Source organism: Bos taurus, chromosome 15 (assembly GCF_002263795.3).
Source record: "Bos taurus isolate L1 Dominette 01449 registration number 42190680 breed Hereford chromosome 15, ARS-UCD2.0, whole genome shotgun sequence".
NCBI lineage: Eukaryota > Metazoa > Chordata > Mammalia > Artiodactyla > Bovidae > Bos > Bos taurus.
This window is the reverse complement of record NC_037342.1, coordinates 29,147,249-29,171,582: the sequence shown is the minus strand read 5'-3', so window position 1 is coordinate 29,171,582 and position 24,334 is coordinate 29,147,249. Positions and strand designations below refer to the sequence as shown.

The following is a 24,334-nucleotide window of genomic DNA, read 5'->3' as shown; positions in this document are numbered from 1 at the left end:
TCAGTGAAGTCCTTTACCTGCAGAAGGCAGTGGTCTACAGCCAGGAGATCTCTGTGTTGGAGAATAGCTGGGTGTTCGAATCCTAGGGACCTTTGAGATGACGTGATAGAAACAGGAACCAGAGGTTTGGGAATGAGGAGGTCGATCTGGTGATGGAGGACTTACAATTTCTGCTGTGTTTTGACTTTCCTTGGGTGAAATTTCTGTGGCAAGAAATAAAAACTCTAACTATAAAAAAGTTTAATTAAAAAAAAAAAATCAAACAAATGAGTCAAGAAAAAGCCAGCTATTAGATAAATACCAAAACAGAAACAAATGCCACCTTACAAAGCAATGCCTTTTCCCTATCCTTCAATCACAGTATTCCTCCAAATCAAATTCAACTTCCAACTTTTTTGCAAATAAAATGAAAAGACAATCCTCAGAATAGGAGAAAATATTTCCAAATGAAGCAACTTGATAAGGTATTAATCTCCAAATACACAAACAGTTCATGATGCTCAGTACCAAAACAAACAAACAGGCATTTCTCCAAAGACACACCGACGGCAAACACACATATGAAAAGATGCTCAGCATCACTAACCATCAGAGAAATACAAATCAAAACTACAACGAGATATCACCTCACACTGGTCATAATAGCCATCATCAGAAAATCTACAAACAATAAATGCTGGAGAGGATATGGAGAAAAGGGAACACTCCTACACTGTTGGTGGGAATATAAATTGGTACAGCCACTATGGAAAACAGTATGGAGGTTCCTCAAAGAACAAAAAACAGAACTATCATATGACCCAGAAATCCTACTCCTGGGCAAATACCTGATAAAAACCATAGTTCAAAAAGATATGTGCACCAGTGTTCACTACAGCACTATTTACGTAGTCAGGATATGGAAGCCACCTAAGTATCCACCAACAGAGGAATGGATAAAGAAAATATAGTACATATATACAATAGAACATTACTCAGCCGTTAAAATGGAATGAAACAGTACCATTTACAGAGATGTGGATAGACCTAGAGACTGTCACACTAAGTGAAGTAAGTCAGAAAGAGAAAAACAAATATTGTATCACTTATATGTGGAATCTAGAAAAATGGCACAAATAAATTTATTTGCAAAGCAGAAATAGAGACACAGAGGTAGAGAACAAACCAAAGGGGGAAGGGCGTGGGATGAATTGGGAAATTGGGATTGACATATATACACTACTATATATAAAAGACATAACTAATAAAAACCTACTGTGTAACACAGGAACTCTACTTAATGCTCTGTGGTGATCTAAATAGGAAGGAAATCTAAAAAAAGATGGGGGATATATGTATACCTATAACTGATTTCACTTTCATGTATGGCAGAAACTAATACAATATTATAAAGCAATTACATTCCAATAAAACATTTTTTAAAGAGTAACCTGCAAAAGACGGTGGACTGTGAGCGATGGTCCTGTTTTCATCATGTTCAACAGTGCTGTTGATATCTGGCTCCACCACCGGGGGACGGCACTCGACGATCTTGCACGTGTACACGCAGCGCTTGCGGGCGTCCGTGGTGCTCCAGTACACCCGAGAACACCTGCACGCAGATGGCCACGATCACCGTCAGTGAGCGCACAGATGCAGGTACCGAGGCTGTCAAAACCTCTTCTCAGCCAAGGTTCCCTGGCCTCCTGCATTTACAGAATTTAGCTTTCTTTCATGGATTCTTATTAGAGAGTCCCCTAGTTAGGGTTTTCTGAGTTTTTTGAAGTTCTTGATTTTTTTTTCTGGCCCCTTGAAAACAGCATCAAATTTTTTTTATTGTGTTGTAAGCAGGGGAAAAATTAGTAAAATATCCTAAAATGCAAAGAAAAAAACCCCCACTAACTATTACAAGACATAGTTGTGGGCCTTCAGGAAGGGATAACTGGCCCACAATGTATACAAGTGAGGAAAGATCACACCTGACATGTTTCCTTTGCAAGGAAAGTCCCATGACACAAGAGAAACGTAACTGCTTTAAATCAGCTAGATGCTGGTGGACCCTACTGCTTTACACAAAGGGCTGCCAGCTAGACGTGGAGCAGAGACTGCTGAAAGAACTGAAATGCAGAATAAACTGGCATATACATAGAACAAATGAGACTCCAAAGGGGAAGAGAGAGGGAATTTTAAATTTATATTGCCAGTTTGCTACAGGTTTAGACAATTTGCTGCCTGTGGGAGCAAATTGTTACTATAAATTCTTAATGAAGAATCTGATTGTTATTGTGGGGGTTTATATTTTCAGAAGCACCGATAAAATGTAAGATGTAAAAGGAGGACAGAGGCATAAGGTGTTTGATGCCTGACAACAACTGGACTTATGAACTGAGGTGAATGGAATTTAGTGGATTCTTAAAAGAGACTGACCTGGTGTTTTCTAGGTTTTATTTGGAAATGATTCTGAAATTATGTCAATTCTTTCCTTCTACAATTGGATCTAGCTGACATAAAACGATACCTGAGTCTCAATCTACAAGATGTTGCAAACAAAAAAAAAGCAATTACTTAAAACCTGCTAACAAGTATGGCTCTACATCAGATGACCCACTTACTGCCTCAGGGCATTCATGTGGTAGGGCTGCTGTCTTCTCTCCACAGAGTTACTTACTGATATCCAATAGGAAAGAGCTTATCCTCACAGTCAGAGAGATCATTCAGAATCCCTAAGCAGTCAATTGTCATGGAGCCTGAGTAAGGAAAGAAGAACTGATTAGAGGTGACTATGAGAAGGCCCACTTTGTAACTGAAGACTTAAGTACCTCAATGACACAGCCAGCCTCCCCGACAACCAAGGCCCATGTCCTACCAATCATCATGTGGATATTTTCTGGTTCTAATCCATTGAGAAACTTCCTTCTCAAGCTGATTCCTTCAAAGTCCACAAACACTCTTCTAAAAACTTCAAATCCATTCTCAGGAACCACCTTAAATGAAAGGCCAGGGTAGCTGTTAGGCTCTCCCTTTATACACTATTCTCAGGATATTGACTCAGCGGGAAAGACAAGGCGTATCTCTAAATCACTCTTCTGTTTCACTAGCAGGGCCTTTGATAATTCTCCCAAGAGAAGGTGATTCTAGGAGCACCTAGTAGGAAGGTGTAATACAGCTCACCACCTTGCTATTAATATCTTCAGCCTCTTTTCCCAGAGAACTCAAAAAGCAACTAAAGCTCACCTCGCCTTTGATCAAATCCCGATGTCGTTGGCAATACACTTTTTTATCATCCAGAAACACACAGTTCTTGGCTCGGGAACACATGAAGTGATAGTTGCTGGTGCAGGATGTAAGGCAGCAACCCACAGTGGCTCCTGGCTTTTGGCAGAATTCACATCTCTAACAATCCAGAAAGAACAGAGCCTGAGTCAGACTTTCAGATGTTTTAGCCATTCTCCATCTTCTCTACAGAGTCACCCCATTCTGGGTTTCCCACAGTTCATTTTGTTATTGTAATCTGCTGAATTACAGAGAAGTGATATGAGCCATAAAGCCTCCTCTATAAATCCTTTCTTTCCCACAGCCCATGGGGCCTAGAATGATTAAATTTAAATATGATGATTTGCTTTAGAACTTGGATCAAAACAGGTTTTTCTAAGATGCACAACTGATTCAGAGAAAACGAAACTCTGAACATCATTGTTAAAAACATTATCTTGGAAGAAAGCTATTATAGCCAAAAGAACTCAGTTCTAGAACGATTATACTAGTCAGAAACATAGTGGTTCTTAATTAGTAGGCTTAATTGATGAATTTATATGATGCAAAGATTTTCTTCAGCCAGGCTGTATGTTGCCACCTCATTCTGTCACAGTCACAATCTAGGTTCCTCTCCAGGGAAGACTTTTGCTTTGTGCCCTCCACCATTTTACTTATGTTTCTTATGCATGTGCTATTTTTGTTGCTTTCTGATAATCCTTCATTTTCTCCCCTCCTTCAAAACACAGCTTTAAAAATTCTACTCCTTCATGGCCTTTTCTGCTTACTCTCAGCTGCTACTAATCATTTCCCACAGCCCCTCTTTGTATATGTACTTTGCGGGTTTATCCTAAGAAGCCTCAGAGTGCTGATTCAACTGGAACCTTTGAGGTCATTTTGTCTAAACCACTTAAATGAATACCTTTCCTGAGCATCTGAATTATCTCTCTAACCAGATAAGACTATTTCCTATTTCTTTTGCACCCATCTTCCAAGGGTCAGAATAGCAATCTGCCTACAATGCACACCAATATTTGCTGCTGGCTAAACCATTCTGAAGAAACCAAGAGAAACATCAGCGAGGCAGCACTGAGCCTCAGAAAGAACATCTGGAAACTGAGAGGGAGTCCCCGTGACATTCACCCACAAGTTCTTACCAGCTGCTTGCCCCTGATCACAGCCATATGCACATTCTTTAGTGATCCATCATCGTCTTCAAACACTTCTGCTGACCACAGAGCGCAATTTACATGTGTCCATTCATTCTGGCCAATGTAAAGCAAACGGCCAGCATCCTATGAAACAAAGAGATTTCCTTTTTTCTTTAAAGAATGTAACATCAAATAGGGTTTTCCTTGGTATTGGCTTTACCTGAGTCAGGATAACTTCAGTAAATCAATTCAAATTCTTTAACTCATGGGTGAGAACAAAAATCACAATTCAAAGTTTCTTTTCACTTTTCAACTCTTTACCTTTTCCATAGACTAGAAATAGTTTATAAACATAAAGAATTTAAAACTAAGCAATGTGTTAAGTTTATAGAAGTGCCCACTGACTTCTTTAAAACCATTTTTCAAAGCCAGTTCTCTCAGCTTGCATTAAAAATGTTTTTTAAAAAAAATATAAGCTTACTATGTGCCAGGCAGGCCCTACAAAAGGCTTTACATACATTATTTCCTTTAATCTTCATAACCATTCTGAGGTAAGAATTACTATCCTTATTTAAAAAATGAAACTGAGGGTCAGAGGTTAAGCTCCTTGCCAAGGTCAACAAGTAGGCGGCCAAGCACAGAAGTGAATCCAGGCAATCTGTCAGAACTAGGAATCTTAACCACATTGCTAACTACATTAGACACAGTTATTTAACGTGGAACTTCTATTCTATTGACTCTCATAAAAGTCTTTTTTGAGAAACTGCCTATAGACGTTTATGAGAAATCAGCATATTAATATAAGGTAAGTCATCTTTTAAATCAAGTAAATCAGTTATAGAAAAAAATCCTAAGTACCACAAACTAAGTGACAAATATTCATTTTATTCATTAAATAAAAAGTCTAAACTGGTCACCAAGTTTAGACAGAAATAGTTCATCATGGGTTAGTCTATTAAGCACAACTCAGTGCACCAAGGTACTTACATTAGCACTGTCGTCACCATACGTCAAACACAATGCACACTGTCTGTTATCTTCTATGCCTGGGGGTGGGTTCAGTTCCGGACTATCTTCTCGACTCCTATCAGTACCTTGGAACCCAAAAGACATCCAGTTAAAACTGTTAACTCCATGTCTGATTACCAGTAAAAAAGAAAACAATATAGCTTAAATAGTCTATAGCCTATGAAACACTTTCAAAGTAATGCTATCTTACTATCTGCTTTCTGTTACATTGTAACAGAAATGAATACATTGTAACAGAAACTGATACTTGTATCAATTCTTTGGTAACATTCCAAGTGAAACAAAAATGATTTTATTACCTTTAAGGATCACCTGAAAGTTTCCCAGTATGGAATTACATTAAATTTAGATTCACAAAGTCAATCACTTGCACTTAGAAATGGATAATATGTCTTCATTTGGTGTCTTACTCAAAATTGGTGGTGTAGGAGGATGCAGAGGAGTTGGTGAGTCTGGTTCTCCAGGCCCTTTAGGTTTGGGAGCTGGAATGATTTTCTTCATTAAAGGAGGCTGCTCAGTGTGGCTGTTTTCCTCTCGCTCCTGCCACTGAGCATAATTATGGTCAAGTGAAGGTGGAAGCACTGCGTTTGGTAACATCCCACTGCTGGAAACAATCGATTCAACAAGTATTTATTGAACTCCTACAAGATACCCAAAACTGAACAAAACAGTCAAATTCTTGATATCATCAGGTCTCGAGACTGTGCAGTATATAAGAACAAATCACAGAATTTGGAAACTGCCTACACAGGACTTTATTATTTTTAAAAATAAAATCCTGATGTATTGTGACTCTTGGTTAAACTTCTAGAAACAAATGATAACCCTGAAAATCAAAAGGATTTACTGGAATAAATAAAAGTTTAAGGTTAAATATGGAGAATCAGAAACCGCTGAGAGCATCATTTGAAGCAAATAAAATAGAACGTAGTTATAATTAGCCCAATTACTAGGATATATATATATATATAGGACATGTACTGTACATATGCCACAAGTTCCCTAAAACATAACAAATACATAAAGAATAAAAGGGCAACAGATTACAATAAACAGTAAATGTTGTCTCTAAACCAGCAATAAAAAGGCATTCAACTGATTAATCTTCAATAATAAAATCGAGTCTAAAATAAAACCTCAATCTAAAAATTTAAGAAAACTCAGATTTCTGATGAGGAGAAAAAAAAGTAATAACTGAATTTACTCACTTGCTTGATACTTTATTTGGCTCCCAAAACCTGGACTTTTTGACACTGAACCATGGAAAAACACGTTCCATTTGCTAACAGAGAAATATACAAAATATAAGCATGTGACCATTCATTTGGAAAGCACATAAAAACTAACAACTTCACACCAGCTTCTTTGTCAATATAAGGATGATTTCAGGCCACACCAAGAGAAAGTCCATCCTCTCTGGGACCTCACCAATCTCCTCCCAAAAAATCAGAGGAACTAATTAAACCAAAATAATTTATACACATGGCAAAGCAAAACACAGACAAGAACAAGTCTGTTCTGTTCCTGGGGTAACAACTCACAGATTAAGTATCAAAGACATGAACTATTAATATCATTCACCCGAATAAAGAAGGACTTGACCATGCTGTTGGCTTTTTTAATCTCTGGCTGCCCTCCATCTGAATTAATGGCTGCTTGAATGATCTTCACGATATCGTCGCTGAACTCCAACTGTATACAAAAACAAAGTATTAATTATTCATAGAATAGTATGCTCTCAAAATCACTTCCTCATCCAGCAAAGAGATCCAACAGAAAACGGACACCCTAATATAATATGGTATCATTTCTCTTTAGTGGAGGCCTCTGGGATTTAGTTCATAGTTAACTTGCAGCAATCAGGAGATGCCAGACTAATAAGGCAAGAATGCAAATAAGTTAGCTGCATAATGGTAAGTTATCCATACTGGGCCATGATTTTTCACTTAGACTGAAATGAATAAACAAATGAACAATGGATATGAGACAACAGACAATCATTTCCTACACATTCTTCAAACCATAAAATTAAAAGACTTCTATCTTCAAATAAACATCCAATGTAAAAAGACACATTATTCAGGTGTATCTCATAAGAGGCAAACCCGTTATCTTCACATTAGCATTTCTGCATAAACAGTGTTAATATAAAAATAACTTTAAAAGAACTCAGATGAAAGTCAAATCAAAAGACAATACCCTCTCTATCATAACCCATCTTCCAAAACACAGAACTAAAACAACACACATATTTTTATTTTTTAATGCTAATAAATTGTCTTTTAGTGCTAACATCCAGCCTCACCCCTAGAAAGACTCAGGAAGCTAAACTGGCACTGGAAATCTGGGTAGTTTGCTGTATAGACATACCACAGATGTGTAGTTCCCTTGGTCCATTTTCCTCTTGACTCCTTCCAGATCTAAAGGCTGTTGATCTTCCTGTTTGCTGACCTCAGTGAGCACTGGTGGATCAGGTCCTTCTGGGGAGCTACGAGAAGGTATACTCTCCTCTGTCTCAGGATTTAAGTCCGGAGGTTTGGCAGCCTGTTGTCAGGAAATATGTTTATTTTATCTAACACTGAAAATGAGGTATACCCATGGAAATTCTATTTAAAAAATGAACAGAGACTGGAAAAGCAAAGACATCACTTTGCTGACAAAGGTCCGTATAGTCAAAGCTACGGTTTTTCCAGTATTCATGTACGGATCTGAGAGGTGAACCATAAAGAAGGCCGAGCACCAAAGAATTGATGCTTTCGACTTGTGGTGCTGGGTAAGACTCTTGAGAGTCCCTCAGACAGCAAGGAGATCAAACCAGTCAATCCTAAAGGAATCAACACTGAATATTCATTGGAAGGACTGACACTGAAGCTCGAATACTTTGGCCACCTGATGTGAAGAGTTGACTCATTGGAAAAGACCCTGATGCTGGGAGATTGAAGGCCAAAGGAGAAGGGGGTGGCAGAGGGCAAGATGGCTAGATAGCATCCACTGACTCAATGGACATGAATTTGAGCAAACTCCAGGAGACAGTGAAGGACAGAGAAGCTTGGCGTGCTGCGGTCCATGGGGTGGCAAAGAGTCGGACACGATTTAGCAGTTGAACATCAACTGGATGATGCATATTATAAAAACCCAAAGAACTTGAAAATAATCAGAGATTTCTCAAACAACAGAAAAGGAAAGTTAAAAATGAGCCAGCTATCTAATAGCTTGGCTAGCTAACTTAGGAGCTTTGCTTGGTAACTCCCAACCTAGTATGAAGAAACAGAAACCATCTACTTGCTTTTGAGTAAGACAGCAACTAATTTCCTATTTAAAAAATAGACTTTATTAAAAGATAAAGCAGGATTTCCCTGGTGGCTTGGTGGTGAAGAATCCACCTGTCAATGCAGGAGACACGGGTTCAATCCATGGACTGGGAAGATCCTACATCCCACGGAGCAACTAAGCCTATGCACAACTATTGAGCCTGCGTTCTAGAATGGAAAGCCACAACTACTGAGCCCACGTGCTGCAGCTACTGAAACCTGCATGTCTAGAGCCCGTGCTCCACCGTAAGAGAACCCACTTCAATGAGAAGCCTGTGCATCACAACTAGAGAGCAGCCCCTGTTTGCTAAATCACAGAAAAGCCCATGAAGCAGTAAAGACCCAGCAGAGCCAACAATAAATAAATACATAAAATTATTTTTAAAAAAGAGAGAGCAGCGGCTTAGCTCTGAGTTAAAGTTAGCTATGTGGTTCTTCCAACGTTATACCTGTGTTCCCAATGACAAATTTATGTATAATTCATGACTTGAATGGACAAAACATACTGATTTTCAAATTGTGTCCTGAGGAGACCTGGAACTGTCCTGGAGCCAAAGGGCCTCTGGTCCCACTACCACCCTCGTACATCAGGTCACCACCCTGCTCCCTCTAACCTAAAGCACTATACCTGCTTCCCAACCATGGCTCCCACCTCTAGGCTCAGTCCTCGCCAATCTTCTGTCTCACTCAAGTCATTGTTACAGCTATTTTTTTCCCTCCTCTAAAAAGCAACCTAGACAGCATATTAAAAAGCAGAGACATTACTTTGCCAACAAAGGTCCATCTAGTCAAAGCTATGGTTTTTCCAGTAGTTATGTATGGATGTGAGAGTTGGACTATAAAGAAAGCTGACCGCCGAAGAAATGATGCTTTTGAACTGTGGTGTTGGAGAAGACTCTTGAGAGTCCCTTGGACTGCAAGGAGATCCAACCAGTCCATCCCAAAGGAAATCAGTCCTGAATATTCATTGGAAGGACTGATGCTGAAGCTGAAACTCCAATACTCTGGCCACCTGATGCGAAGAACTGACTCATCTGAAAAGACTCTGATGCTGGGCAAGATTGAAGGCAGGAGAAGGGAGCAACAGAGGATGAGATGGTTGGATGGCATCACCGACTCAATGGACACGAGTTTGAGTAAACTCCAGGAGTTGGTGATGGACAAGGAGGCCTGGCATGCTGCAGTCTATGGTGTCATGACTGAGCAACTTAATTGAACTGAACTGAACTGAACTGAAAAAGTAACTCTCATCAGGTTACTCTTTTGAGTGAAGTCCTTCATGGACTCCCTGTAGCCTTCAGAATTACAAAGTTCAGATTTCGTATTACAACAACAAGACTTTTGAAAGAGACATGGCCCCTTCCTTCTTTTTACCCCAGAGAAGCATTTTACTCTTGGTGCTGAAGTTTTTCTTACTGGCCAAAGGCCAAAACAAGGAACTCTACAAATCTAAATGAAGAATGAAACAAAAGAAAACAAATTAGGAAGCACACAGGCACAACAACCAACACATTCCACAATGAGGTCAAAACAACCAAAGAGCAAGTTCTCAGGATACAGAACGACACCTGGGCCTACCTGTCGGTAGCGCAGCAGGTGGCTGGTGGTCCGAGAGTTCAACAAGGCTGTCAGTACTTGCTTCAGCGAGATCTGGAGCTCTTTCTCAAGGGCCAGTCGCCACTCCGCAGGGTGCCGCTCTGTGCAGTTCACACACGTGTAGGCCACACTCTCTGGCAGATTAGACAGAATCTCATACATCTCATCTGGGGAGACAAAAACCTACTGTGACAAGGTGCTCTCAGAGTGGAAGAGGGGGAAAAGAGGAAGTTATTCCACTGAACTTAACATCAGGCTGTATGTTAGAAACGTTAAGTCTCTCACACCCCCTAAGAACTCCTATGTACTGATCTCCAAAGGGACAGTATTACCACTAACTCAGGATTCAGCTACTGGAGAGCCAACAGGTTATGGTATCCACAAAGGACAACATTTAAGTATTTTAAAGAATGTGTTCAAGGTAAATGAACACAATGTAATACAATGATCTTATTTTAGAGACCAAAAAATAAACTTAAAAAGACTTCAAGTAACAGCACTACTGTAATGTTATGCAGTGTTATATTTATAGTACTTTGGGGCTACTAGTGCAGTGTACCAAGAAAGAAGGAAATTGTAATAAAAAAGACTCCAACCTTCTGTACCTGAAAGATTCTCACATTTGGAATGGACCCATCGATCACATTTCCCACACTGCATCATCTTACTCTCATAGTCATCATCATCATAACACTTATCACAGAGAGGGCAGAAGTTTCCTGAAAGCAAAGCAAAGTTTTCAGCAGGCCCTTGACTAACATATGGTCAATCTGATCTAAAATGTAAGCCACCACAGTCTGCTTCTGAAACTACTTACAAATGCCAGCCTGCATCTACCATGAAATGTTCACACATGTGTAATGTGTCAGGATTATTCTGAGCTCACAGAATATTCCACTAGTTCTCTTCTTTAGACCCATTTTTAAAGGTCACAAGGTAGCCTTTTATAGATAACATAATAGAAAAAGAATGGAAGACAGAACTCTCTCTCTTAAACATTCCAAAGAAATGTTTAAGTTTTTTAAAAAAGAGAAGGTAAAAGACGCACTTAATTTATACTTCTCCCTTATTCCTAGTGCTTTTACATTAGAGTTTAGAGCAGTGTTTCCTAAAATTCAGAAAAGTATACAATCTTCATCAGTTTGTTTTATCTGTGTATCCCCTATTATTTTTACTTAATATACAATGTTGACTTGCTTAATTTAAGTAACTTCAACAGTGAACTTTGTATCATTATTATCCTAAGTCAGTTTAATGTATTGCCTATAATCTTTTTCTAACACAACTGTTAAAATCCTGGGCTCGGTATCACCTAAAATCATTTCTGAAACAATCAAATGTATATTTACCTCACTTTGGGAAGTAATGCTTTAGAGCATTTCTTTGTGGTGAGTTACTATAAACAGTCCCCTTTGCAGCCAATTAAGCAGACTGTGCTCTTCTCCCATGGGGGCCCAGTGTGCGATGGCTGCACACAGCAGCCTCCTTGGTGGTATAGGTAGTCTGTTACCTGTACAGGTTGCCCTAAAGGATCTTAGAGACAGCCCTTTCCAGTGGACATTCATGACTGGCATGTTGTTCCCAATCCATGCTCCAGACAACTGTATCAGGAGCCTCTGGAGAGCCCCAAGGCACAGTGCCCAGGGTCCACATTGGCCAATTATAATGTCCATCTGCACCAAGCTGCAGAACAAGAAGCCTGTGATTGAGGCCCTCTGCAGGGCCAAGTTCAAGTACCCTGGCTGCCAAAAGAGCCACATCTCTAAGAAGCAGGGATTTATTAAGTGTTACAGGGATGAATTTGAAAGCATGGTTCCAAATGTTTTTCTGTTTCTCGACTGAATGGCTCTTCTTCCTCAAAAGCAGCTTATCCCAGATGGCTGTGGTGGGGGTGGGTCAAATACATCCCTAATTGTGGCCCCTTGGATAAGTGGCGAGTCTTGCATGCATGACAGCCTTGGTGGTGTCCCATCCTTACTCATGCCCACCAGTAAATCCAACTTTCCTGTCAAAAAAAAAATCTCCTTAATTCACACCCCAAAAGATAAGAAAACCTTTTTAGTTGCTACAATTCCGTGTGTCAAGAAAAGAGCAAGACCAGAAACTCAGGAAATGTGTCTAAACGGCATCCTTGACAAGAATGGTCCTTCCACTGCAGTGTCCACTTCGCCTCCCAAACGCTAAGAACAACCTCTAAAAGTTGACTAAGCTAGCTTTTCTGAGTTACCTTTAGCAAAGAGTTTGGCACAATCATGGCACAGTGAGAAATCGTGAGACCACTGTGCATCCCACCCTTTGCCGGGAGTCGTAGATCCACAGCTCTTGCAGCGAACACACTTCGTACAGATCTGGAAGAGATGGAAAGTCAATCGGAACTTCTTATTTTTAATATCTCTTCTTATTTAAGAAGATCTTTAAAAAATCCATTTCCAGAGTTGACTTCTCGACTGGAACGGCTCCTCTTCCCTCAAGCAGCATATTCCTCTTACAGCTTGTGCAAGCCCGACAGCCCGGCCCCAGGACAATTCCTCAAAGTTCACCTTGTGTGTACTCACCCAAACCTTCTTTTTCTTTGTGGGTTTGGTGGGGTAATTTGGTCCCAGGCACTCAGGGTGATAGCTGTTTCGGCACTTGTTACACTCCAGCAGCTGCTGTAGGAAAATAAGAGAGCAAAACGGTGGATGTCATCTCACCTCCAGTGAACACCTACCACTTAGTACCCCATTTCATACTTCTCAGGTAAATCCAGCACATCACTGTAACAGTTTAAACTTCCTCATAAATTACTCTCAAGGCATAGGGATTTACTTCCTGCCAAAGGTACTCAGTGATAAACATTTTGATGAAGCAGGTTCAAGGATTTTATCAAATATCACATTTTCTGCTATATTGATGGCAAATGATTACACTGGGTTAAATAGTCAAACCAGACTAAGCCTAGAGAGAAAAAATATAGACACAAAAATTCTAAATTAAAAGGCAGAAATGGAGAGAGAGAGTAATACGCTAAGTGACTCCATCACCAGCTTTGTACCTTTGCAGCCTGATGCTGCCTCCCACAGACATGACAGAACTTGCAGCGGCGACAACACCAGTTTTCCAGCTGGTCCTCCAGAGGGCGCTCGTTCTCCTCCAGACAAAACTTGTGGAAGGGCTCACAACAGACTTGGCAATACACAAACTAGGGTAAGACAGGAGCACAGAGGTTATCAAATACCATGCAGAAATACCAACCAAATCCTACCTGCTTATCTTGACCTTTACAAGTCCAGTAGTATATACTTTTTATTCAATATGTTCACTAAGCAGTGATTATGTTAAAAAAAGCAGAATACTGGGAACTGCAGGAGTTTCCGAGGACTAAAGCAGTAATAATAAAATTATAAAATAACCAAGTGGGGACTTCCCCGGTGGTCCAGAGGCTAAGACTCTGCACTTGCAAGGCAGGGGGCCCAGGTTCCATCCTTGGTCAGGGAACTAGATCCCACGTGCCACAACTAAGAGTTCACGTACCACAACTAAAAAATCCTGCATGCTGTAACTAAGACCCGGTGCAACTAAATAAATAAATACTTTTAAATAAAATAGAATAATTAAATAGATATATAATCTAAAAATTTAATAGAATGTGCTAAGTATCATAAAAGAAGTTATCAATAAAACACTAAGGCAATGTAAAAGACTGTCGTACGGGGACATAGGGAGGGTTTTAAAAGTTTTCTACAACCTTCTAAACAACTGTAAGTTCTGGTTTGTCCTTCCCATCTCTTATTTTAGAAACATGTTATTCTCATTCTGAAACAGGGATTTTCAAAAATTCAAATGAGGGTGACTCATAATTTTCTTTTGCCATGAAAGAATTAGTGGGCCAAAACTATAAAGTCTACTTAGATAACTGTAACATACCAATGTTAATTTGCTGATTTTGATAATTATACTGTGATTATATAAGAGGATGTCCTTGGAAATACACCATGTAATATTTAGAGGTTTTTAAAAGGGCCTATGTCTGCAACTTACTCTTAAATTTAAGAAAAAATGTCTACATGTAAAACATATACATTTTATTTCTTATTCTGTAAAATACATATACAAAGAGAAAAGGATAAGGTAAATTAAAAATATTAATGTTTGGAGAATCCAGGTAGAAGGTATATGGAAATTCTTTGTACCCCTCTTGCAGCTTTTCTGTAAATCCGAAATCATGTCAGTAGAAAAGGTTTCAATGGTGGGAGAGCTCACCAATTACTGGTTGTGCTTTAGGAGCGCAGTGTGGGCAGTGTGCTGTTCATTTGCTAATTCAGTTTTTAGGAATCCTGTGGGACTGCTATGCACAGCTATACAATTTAAATTTGAGCAATTATACTCTGGGGAAAAAAGCAACCTGTTTTAACACAGAAGCTGAAGTACTGGTGTTACAAAAGTAAGTTATTCCTTTGGGGAGCATGTGTGTGCATGCAAAGCCTTAGATTAAGTAGGAAAAGAGATACAGTAGATGCCTGGCACTTACAGATTGAATAGTCTTAGTTTCAATGCTATCTAAAGCAACCTCAGCACTTAGAACAATATATTGTTTGTAACAGGCGCTAAGAAAATATTTCCTTAAAGAATGAATTGATGTTATTCAGTCGCTGAGTTCTGTCTGATTCTTTTTCGACCCCATGGACTGTAGCCTGCCAGGATCCTCTGTCCAGAAGGTTTTCCAAATAAGAATACTGGAGGCAGGTTGCCACTTCCTTCTCCAGGGGATCTTCCTGGATCAGGGATTAAACCTGCATCTCTTGCATTGGCAGTCAGATTCTTTACCACTGAGCCACCAGGGAAGCAAAGAATGAATGTGCTGTGCTGTGCTGTGCTTAGTCACTCAGTCATGTCTGACTCTTTGCAGTCTCATGGATTAGAGCCTGCCCGGCTCCTCTATCCATGCGGATTCTCCAGGCAAGAATGCTAGAGTGAGTTGCCATGCCCTTCTCCAGGAGATATTCCCAACCCAGAGATCGAACCCAGGTCTCCTGTATTGCAGGCAGATTCCTTACCATCTGAGCCACCAGGGAAGCCCAAAGAATGAATACCAGGCAATAATTTGTAATATTGCTAATGCATAATTTAAAATAGCAAGTGGGGAAAAAAAAATAAATAAAATAAAAATAAAATAGCAAGTGGGCAGGACTGAATCTCTTAGCCAGTGATTGTTTAACATCTGGTTACAACTTGGCTTTGGGTTTTATGACCTCAGAATACATATGAGATAATAAGCTAAGGAGGTATTCAGGAATTGAGAATTACATGAATGAAAATATTACTCTTTCCTATTTAGGACTGTGCTATCTTTTTCTCCTTTATTGTACACGTGGCAAATACTGCGAAAACACTGAAAAAAATAAAGAAAATAATAAAAGTCACCAATAATCCGACTACATGCTTAAGATTTTGGTGTAAATCGTTCAGAATTCTTCCTATGTATATATTTCAAAAACATTTTTCCAAACCAAAATGGGATTGTGCTTTACATACTATTTTGTGACCTGCTCTTTTAACTCAGTGCTGTGTCATGGACATCTTTCCATGTCAATATGAACCTATATTATCTTAAGGACTTCATATTTGCCATTATATGCGTGTCTTATAATTATTTTAACCAAGGTGCTGCTGCTGCTAAGTCACTTCAGTCGTGTCCGACTCTGTGCGACCCCAGAGACAGCAGCCCACCAGGCTCCCCCGTCCCTGGGATTCTCCAGGCAAGAACATGGAGTGGGTTGCCATTTCCTTCTCCAATGCATGAAAGTGAAAAGTGAAAGCGAAGTCGCTCAGTCGTGTCCGACTCTTAGCGACCCCATAGACTGCAGCCCACCAGGCTCCTCCGTCCATGGGATTTTCCAGGCAAGAGTACTGGAGTGGGGTGCCATTGCCTTCTCCGAACCAAGGTAGCAGCCCCTTATTGATAACTTCTGGAGTTGTCTCCAATTATTCATTATCATAAATACTGAAATAAGCCCTTCTGTTTATCATATGTACATACAAACATGTATACATATAGAAACACATATATACATACCTATACGTATTTGCCGGGTTACCTAATTATATCCTCAAGATAAATGCCTGGAGTGCAAGTGCTGGGTTAGAGGGTATATCCATTCTAAAGACAAATACATATTTCCAAACAATCTTCTCAGAAAGATTCTAACTAGATTTTCAGAAACAGGAAGTCTCCATTTACACTTGATCCTTTTTATCATGTTTTAATTTACAGTGTATGGTAATAGGAAAGTTTGACATTCCCCGCACACCATGTTTTTACTTCTCATTTTGTGAATTATATATTCCTGTCTTTAGACTATTTTTTTAAACTGGGTGTTACTCCTTTTTCTTATTAATTGCTGAGAGCTCTTTACAGACAAGGTAGTTTTGCTATTCAAAACTATAAAATGACTACCAAGAGCAATTCTTTTTCTAGAAAAGCATTTATCATTTGTTTGGATACCTAGAAGAAAAATCAGAACTCTATATTATAAGAAATGAAACTGTTAAAACTTTCACACTCAGTAACTGCTACTCTAATAAAAAGCAGACTCCTTTTGTATACCTGTGGTGGATTCATTTCGATATTTGGCAAAACTAATACAATTATGTAAAATTTAAAAAATAAAAAATTTAAAAAAAATAAAGAGGATAAAAAAATAAATAAATAAATAAAGTATTTTCTGGGGAAAAAAAAAAAAGCAGACTCCTTTCTGAAATTTCTAAAAAACAAAAACATTTAAATTGCTGGTTTAAACAGGGTATAGTGCCTGCTATAAACCAACGAAACAGAATATAATGATTTGTTTCATCACAGCAAAATAATCTCTCATACTGTCTGACGTACCAAGAAGCAGGAGATCTTACCTCTACGTGGCCACTACTGGCACAGAGAAAGCAAACTACCCTGGGTGTTATAGGGACAGAGGTCAAGATTCCTAAGCCTCCCATCTCCCACACATTTTCTGCTTCACAATCCTCCTGTGGAGAGAGAGAAAGATCATTTACAAGAGCCATATGACACAACACTACATGGAAAATAAGGACGAAAAGCAGAAAAAGAGAGAGACACCAAAACGTCAAGAATACTTCATTTCAATGAGTTCAAAACTGCTGCTTTGAAACTTTTAAATCTCAAACACAATCTCTTAAAAGGATCACCTGTTAACCACAATGCAAAAATGTACTGGGACTAGATTTCCCTTAGAGTTTGGCTTATTCAAGTGATCATCATGGTTTGATAATTTCTATGTGAAACAATCACTTCCTCAGACACGGTTCTCATCAAAATGCACTTTAGAGCTCAAGATGGGCAGGGCTGTCTCCATGCCTCTGCCCTCTAGTCAGTTCACAGACTGACCTGGTAACAAGTGACCAGAGCTCTTACACACTTGAACCCATCTATTAATGGCAGGTCTTCACCCACCCACACTGCCCCCGGCAAGGACCTAGAGGAGTGGGAGGGAGACTCAAGAGGGAAGGGATATATGAATACACACAGCTGATTCACACTGTTGCACAGCAGAAACTAACACACCATTGTAAGGCAATTGTGTGTGTGTGTGTGTTAGTCACTCAGCTGTATCCGACTCTTTGTGACCCCATGTATTGTAGCCCACCAGGCTCCTCTGTCCATGGGATTTCCCAGGCAATAATACTGGAGTGGGTTGCCATTTCCTTCTCCAGGTAACATCATTTTCCTGATTTAAAGTCCACAACACTTGGACTTCCCCTGGTGGCAGGGTAGTTAAGCATGTGCCTGCCAATGAAGGGGACATGGGTTCAATCTTTGGTCCGGGAAAATTCCACATGCCACAGAGCAATGAAGCCCATGCCCCACAGATATTGAAGCCTAGATACTCCAGGGCCCATAAGTCACAACTAATGAGCCCCTGTGCCACAAACACTGAGGCCTGTGCGCCTAGAGCCTGTGCTCCACAAGAGAAGCCACCACAGTGAGAGGCCCGTGTACCACAACTAGAGAGTAGCCCACTCTCCGCCAACTAGAGAATGCCTGCATGCAGCAATAAAGACAGCCAAAAGGACAAAAAATTAAAATAAGTGCATAAAGTCCATAGAACTCGATACACTCTGTGGTCACGGAACACTTTTACCTTAAAGTCCACTCTGATCCTGTGGACTCCATCTGCTGGAACTTTCTGCTTGGAGCTATTGCCATTGGAGAGAGTGCTGAGGATGTTCAAAGTGCCTGCATTTTCCTGCTTATTGACCGGAGGTGGTTTCTCCTGCAGGGACAGAAGATAGATAAAGAACAAATCCACATCCGGCTTGCCTTCACTCTCACAACAAATAACAACGCAAACAACAAACCGTACTACTAGTTCTGGAAAACATGCTTCCCATTTAAGTATCCTATAGAGACAGAGAAGCAATCTTCAGTTTCCCCCCCACCCCCACTGAGGCATTTTATTGGCACGTATGTATTATATCCCTGGAAAAAACATGCCAGGATTTTCACTCTCATGCATCTTCGTCTTGCTTCCTTGTGGTCCATGATGCCTGCTGAGGCTGTCAGTACAATGAAGCCACGCTGATGAGAAGGGAGCAGGTTATTCTGCCACTGTTATAGATCTTTGGAGTTGCACACATCAAATCTGGAGCTGATCGCTCCACATCTGTGTAACCTGCCTATGAGATTCAAGACAATTTTCCCAGCTCTGTGATCATCAGTGATTTCAAATTTGCAGCAGAACCACGCTTCATCATCACAGTTAGAAACAGACAATGACTCTGGAGCACGACTTAATAAGAGCTTGGCATTTGCCTCTCTTTTCAGCGCTGCCCATGTGCTCCAAAGCGTTGGCCTAGATGTGCATGCACACCATTATGGGGGCACAGAAAGAATCAGAAGATTCTTAAAGACCTGTCTCCACATAATAAAATAAAAATAGTGGATACAGAGAATGGTGATTGTTATAGACAAATACTGCTAAAGGAGGTTGAGGGGGGAAAAAATTGTACTAAGCAGTCTGTAATGTACACATAAGCATGTGGGGTTACGAAGAAAGGGAAAACAACCAGGGGGAGAAAAGGGAGCTAAAGCTTAAACCTGAAGTATGCTAATTTTAAGAAACTCCACTGCCATCTACATAGAAGCAAAAATGCAGTATCACTCAATCCTGTAATTGTTCAGGACTGGGCCACCTTCCAGAACAGAACCCATGCTTGAGAAATAGCAGAGAAAACAAATCTCTCCTCACCTTTTCTTTTGGCTTTTGTTTTACAGGAATACTTGGGCGAGGAGCCACTTTTTTCTGCTTGCTTTGCTCTGGACCTAAAGGATTCAAAATAAATTGCAGTCAGATGCCACTCAACAGTTAATGTTAAATAGCAATGATGACTCTAGGACTGATGGCCCTGTGAGGAAGGGGGCATTAGAAAAAACAAAAAACTATTTAAACTCTAGGCTTTAAATGGGAAATTAACACAGTATCCCCAACTTAACTGGTTTTCGCTTCTATTTTTTATTATCATTTAACAGTTAGAAGAGAGCTAATTTTCCTGTACCGAAGACTTAAAAACAGACACTTCAGGTTTCCAGATGCTGTTTAAGACTCCAGTGTCCTGTGTTGGTTGCTCCATCTGCCGTCCTCACTCACCTGACTCTGGAGGTGGAGGTGGCTTTTTCTTGGGCTCACTGGGAGTGGTCTTGGGAACTTCTTTTCTCGGTGGTGCTGTGCTGGGGGGTTGTGGGGGGATGGCTGGTGCCGGCTGGGAGACCTGCTTGCTGGACTTCCTGGAAGCGGGCGTGGCCACGTGCTTGGCCTCAGGTCCTGGGGTGGCGGTGTTCCCTTCCTCACTCTTGTCCTCCACGGATTTGCGGGGAGGAGGGTCACTGTTGCTTTTCTTAGGGGCAGGATCCTCTCTTGCCGATGGGGTAGATTTCTGACTGGAGTCCACCGAGTTCTTCACAGTGCTGCTCTCTTTGCTCTCCTTCTTTTCACTGGTCTTAGATTTCTTCTCTTTCTTTTTCACAGCTGGAGGGGGGTGCAGAAAGCAAGATTTTTTACATGAGAAAATTTGTTGCAAATATAAGTAAAAGGACTTCCCTGGCAGTCCAGTGGATAAGACTGCACTACCAATGCAGGAGGCTTGGGTTTGATCCCTAAGATTCCACATGCCACAACTAAGCCCACACGCTGCGACCAGAGAAGTCCTCATGATACGGGCGCTAGAATTCTCTAGCTCAAGTGCCACAAAGAAGGCCCAGCATTATTTAAATAAATAATGATGATAAAAATAAATAAAATATAAGTATAGGAATGTAAAAATCTTAGTCTGAGTTTCCTACAGCTAACATTGACCCTGAAAGGCTCAAGAAAGTTAATGCCAAGTTGGCAAGTCAAATCGGTATACTTTTAGTACTTTAAGGAAATGAAACATAATGTAATTTTATATGATTTTTAAAAAATTTTTATTAAGGAAATTTTCAAACATATTCCAAGGAATAGTAAAATGAACATTCATGTACCTATCACCCAGCTTCAACAACCACCCTGGGAAAGAGCAGTTCTTGAAAAGAATCTCGTGTTCTCTTTACACTAGGTATACACAACTACATGACATTAAAGCAGGAAGCATTTTGGAAACAATCTTTTTATAACACTACCTTTTGCTTGCTTCTGAAGGTAGGCTTTGGAAGGCATCCATTGTAGATTCTGACATTTTCGCATCCTAGAATAACAAGGAATACCATAAGCAAACTTCATTTAGGAGAAGCAACTGAAACAAGTGTTCAGTTGAGGGCAAGAATCAGTTAAACTTTATCCAGGGTCATTCTGGGAGTTGAAAAAAGGACTGCTCATTATTTAGATTAAATCCAAGTCTCTGAATCCTTTGATCAGCAATTTAACCCACCTCGAAAATTTAAAGGAGAAATTATCAATTTATTTTTGAAATGGGACTCAAATATCTTGCTTCCCAGTACTGACTAGCACCACATAAAACGATCAGTCATTATTTCTTGTAGTCAAATTAGTTCTGCTTTCTTATGAGATTAATATTCATAGTAATCTGAATGTAAAATGGACTGAAACTACCCAACAAATCCTTTGTCTACCACTATAATGCTACAGGGTCTGTCTTAGGGCTTGGATATATATAATTCAGTCCTCAACTTAATGAAACTCAATTTGAAATCTAAAATTAAACTGAATCCACTGCAATGCCTATTTTAATGCAAGTTTATCTTGCTATCATGCACCTTTTTTGTTGATCTGTGAACTGTCTCACTTCTTTCCACTAAGGGGACCAAGACAAGATTCTTGCTCAGGGCCAGACTACACCAAAGCCCAGAACTACCTAGTTTGTCCTAGAAACTGTCTCACCTTAAGTAAATAATGCAGCATTTTTCCCAAGTATATTTTATATAAATCATTTATGTTATTCATTCATTCAGCAAATATTTATGGATAATATCTATTCCTGGTGCCAGGCACCTGATGAGATATTCAGACACCAAAATTTCTGTTTATGCAACCCTCTGGATCCATTTTAAACAAATTATCCCAGAGAGTATAAAGTGCTTTTACAACTGACTAAAAAAAGAGGGAAAAGGTAGAGTAATCAAAACTTCCAGAAAATTCCCTGGCAGTCCAGTGGTTAGGACTTCCACTCTCACTGCCATGGCCCGGGTTCAGTTCCTGGTCAGGGAACGAAGTTTCTGCAAGCTGTGTGCAGGGTGGGAGAGGCTTCCACAGGCATGAAAACATTCTGAGAGTTAGACAGCAGAGAGACTGATGTCACCAATATTTCCTGAATGCCAAAAAGGTAATTTCAGCTGACCTAACAAATACTATGCCTAAATTTGTCAGCATTTAAGTAGTAACCCATCAGAACTGCTCGGATAAATGGTAGCTCTAGGCGCATGTGGCTAAGTTTAAAATTAAATGAAAATTTTAAGTGTCGTTCCTCAGTCACACCAAACACGTTTTAGGTGCTAACCAGCCATGTGGCTAAGGGCTACCTGATTGACCTGAACAAATATAGAGGGTTCCCAGCACTGCCCCCAAGGTTTTCTTATTTAAGCGCGACCCAAACCTAGCACAGCACAAAGTCCAACTGTGCAACTCATTGTGCAACTCGAAGAGACTCAGCACAAGCACACCGGGTGTTGGGACGCGTTTTCTCTGCGACAGGCCAGGACAGCAGCCAAGGCCAGCCCCCCGGGGGGACGTGCACTCACTTGCAGCACTGCTTCTTTATGTTGCGGCCACCAAATTTGGGCTTATCCAAGCAGTTAGTGCAAACACCACAGTCCTCAGGCACCTGGCAGCCGGGACACTGCCCGCACCGCCTGGATCGCCGTCCCTTCTTCACCGGAGGTTCCTGAGGCGCCTTGTTTCTGGTGACAGGCTTAATTGGTTTGATGGGTGGAGCAAGAGGTTCAGCATCTTCTGAGCCAGCGATCGATGACTTGTCTGTTAAAGGAATGCGTCATCAGCTCTGAGGGAGTATCTGGTTCCTTCTCGTGAGCAGAGGGGAGATTCTCACAACCTACTGATGTCAGTATACACATTCAAACCTTCTTTTAACTGGAACACCAGAAATGAAATTCACTATAATAGTCATATGCAGAACTCAGAGCCTGTTTTAAGTAATTACTTAAAAGTTTCTAAATGCCTACAACTTGCAGCTTGACAACAGCAGAAATCCAAACACTGAAAACAAAATACAGTGTGACCAAAAGTCAAGAATATGAACTGAAGGCTTCTGAAGACTCTAACCTCTAAATTTCATTTCAGCAGTCACCCAGAGTTTAGGTACGATATAAAACCATGAGAATATGTCTTAGGACTTCCAACCACAGAGAGCATAACTGACCACGGGCCCCAGCTGCGACACTCTGAAATCCAGGGGTACAGAGGCCACACTCACCACAAGGGCTGCTCTCAGTCTGTGATGAGTATGGCAGTGACACTAAGGTAGGCCCTGCTCCGAGGGGACATGAGACTTCCTGACAGTCCGTGTTCTCCCTGACAGCCTTGCTGAGCTGTCTCCAACTGCACGGCCTCCAGGAAGATTCTGCCAGGCCTTCCTTTCCATTCTCCTTTACTAGGGTCAGACCTACAGAGTAGGCTGACAGCTCCCCCAAGCTTTCCCAACTCCCTCCCTGTATTTCAGGCATTTCCTCTAATAAGATCTTTACCTGGTCAATCCTCCCATTGACATCTGGTTCCTGGGGGGCCCAGCCTAATATACAATGCTGTGCAGAGCCCACTACGTACCCGCAGGATGATCAGCACACAAACCCAAGGTCATCCCCAACCTACCATCATTTCCCATGGAAGACAAAATCTTTTCTCGTTCTTCCCATGGTAAGGCACTCAGGGTGGGCATGTCATCAGGAAACACAGCTCGTTTTCGGCCAAGGGCAACAGCAGCTCTTCTGCAGACATGTTTAATCCGGGGTCCTCGCACAGAGGTCTCCGAGGAGTCACTTTCTTGACCCTGAGAGGGAGGCAAGCCCAGAACAAACAATAACAACCATCTGTGTTGAAAACAAAATTGAATGAAGCCAAGGTATAGTTGATTAACTTATTATAGTCTAGAGTCAACACATACAACTCTAGTTATCCCCAGCTGATATGCCATATCAATACATAGAAATCACCTACTTCTAAAATTGGCAGAAAAGGATTCTAATAAAAAAACAGAAATCAACTAAGCTTCTATTCCCAATTATACTACTTTAAAATTCCCCTCAAAAAAATTCAAGCTGCCAGTCTGTATTATCAAGGAGTTCAGTCTCGTTTAAATAGAGCGTATCAAACAACAGACTGTTTCTCTGATCAGCAGAGAAGTAGGGGGAAATAACTTACAAATGGAGGCATAAAAGGCCACAGCTCCAAACAGAAATGTCTCACATTTTAGGGAGCTGCAGCTCCTATCACTAGGAGGTTAACCAAAAACATCCAAAATGGTGTCAGAAGTCTCATCATATTCCTGCTAGACCTCCCAAATGGTAGAATTACT

General features: G+C 40.5%; 1 protein-coding gene and 1 non-coding gene across 12 annotated transcripts in view; one reads left to right on the top strand and one right to left on the bottom strand.

Moving 5' to 3' along the window:
* KMT2A (lysine methyltransferase 2A) overlaps positions 1–24,334 on the bottom strand; it is a 77,938-nt gene that overhangs the window by 21,807 nt on the left and 31,797 nt on the right. For 6 of the 11 annotated variants that reach the window (XM_059875010.1, XM_059875017.1, XM_059875018.1 and 3 more), the window contains 23 exons: positions 23,632–23,809; positions 22,545–22,779; positions 20,970–21,034; positions 19,960–20,337; positions 19,561–19,634; positions 18,454–18,585; positions 17,207–17,320; positions 13,353–13,499; positions 12,874–12,969; positions 12,546–12,666; positions 10,915–11,037; positions 10,301–10,485; positions 7,782–7,955; positions 6,993–7,103; positions 6,620–6,693; positions 5,822–6,015; positions 5,370–5,476; positions 4,389–4,526; positions 3,214–3,372; positions 2,846–2,963; positions 2,648–2,726; positions 1,431–1,591; positions 18–203 (listed from right to left, as the gene is read on the bottom strand). In XM_059875010.1, coding sequence (XP_059730993.1) covers positions 18–203; positions 1,431–1,591; positions 2,648–2,726; positions 2,846–2,963; positions 3,214–3,372; positions 4,389–4,526; positions 5,370–5,476; positions 5,822–6,015; positions 6,620–6,693; positions 6,993–7,103; positions 7,782–7,955; positions 10,301–10,485; positions 10,915–11,037; positions 12,546–12,666; positions 12,874–12,969; positions 13,353–13,499; positions 17,207–17,320; positions 18,454–18,585; positions 19,561–19,634; positions 19,960–20,337; positions 20,970–21,034; positions 22,545–22,779; positions 23,632–23,809 — 3,349 coding nt within the window. The remainder of the gene's footprint in view (positions 1–17; positions 204–1,430; positions 1,592–2,647; positions 2,727–2,845; positions 2,964–3,213; positions 3,373–4,388; positions 4,527–5,369; positions 5,477–5,821; positions 6,016–6,619; positions 6,694–6,992; positions 7,104–7,781; positions 7,956–10,300; positions 10,486–10,914; positions 11,038–12,545; positions 12,667–12,873; positions 12,970–13,352; positions 13,500–17,206; positions 17,321–18,453; positions 18,586–19,560; positions 19,635–19,959; positions 20,338–20,969; positions 21,035–22,544; positions 22,780–23,631; positions 23,810–24,334) is intronic. The other 5 variants (XM_059875013.1, XM_059875015.1, XM_059875011.1 and 2 more) reach the window with 4 other exon arrangements.
* LOC112441712 (small nucleolar RNA SNORA70) lies at positions 11,731–11,864 on the top strand. Its single transcript, XR_003029571.1, has one exon. It is a non-coding gene; the product is annotated as a small nucleolar RNA SNORA70 (small nucleolar RNA).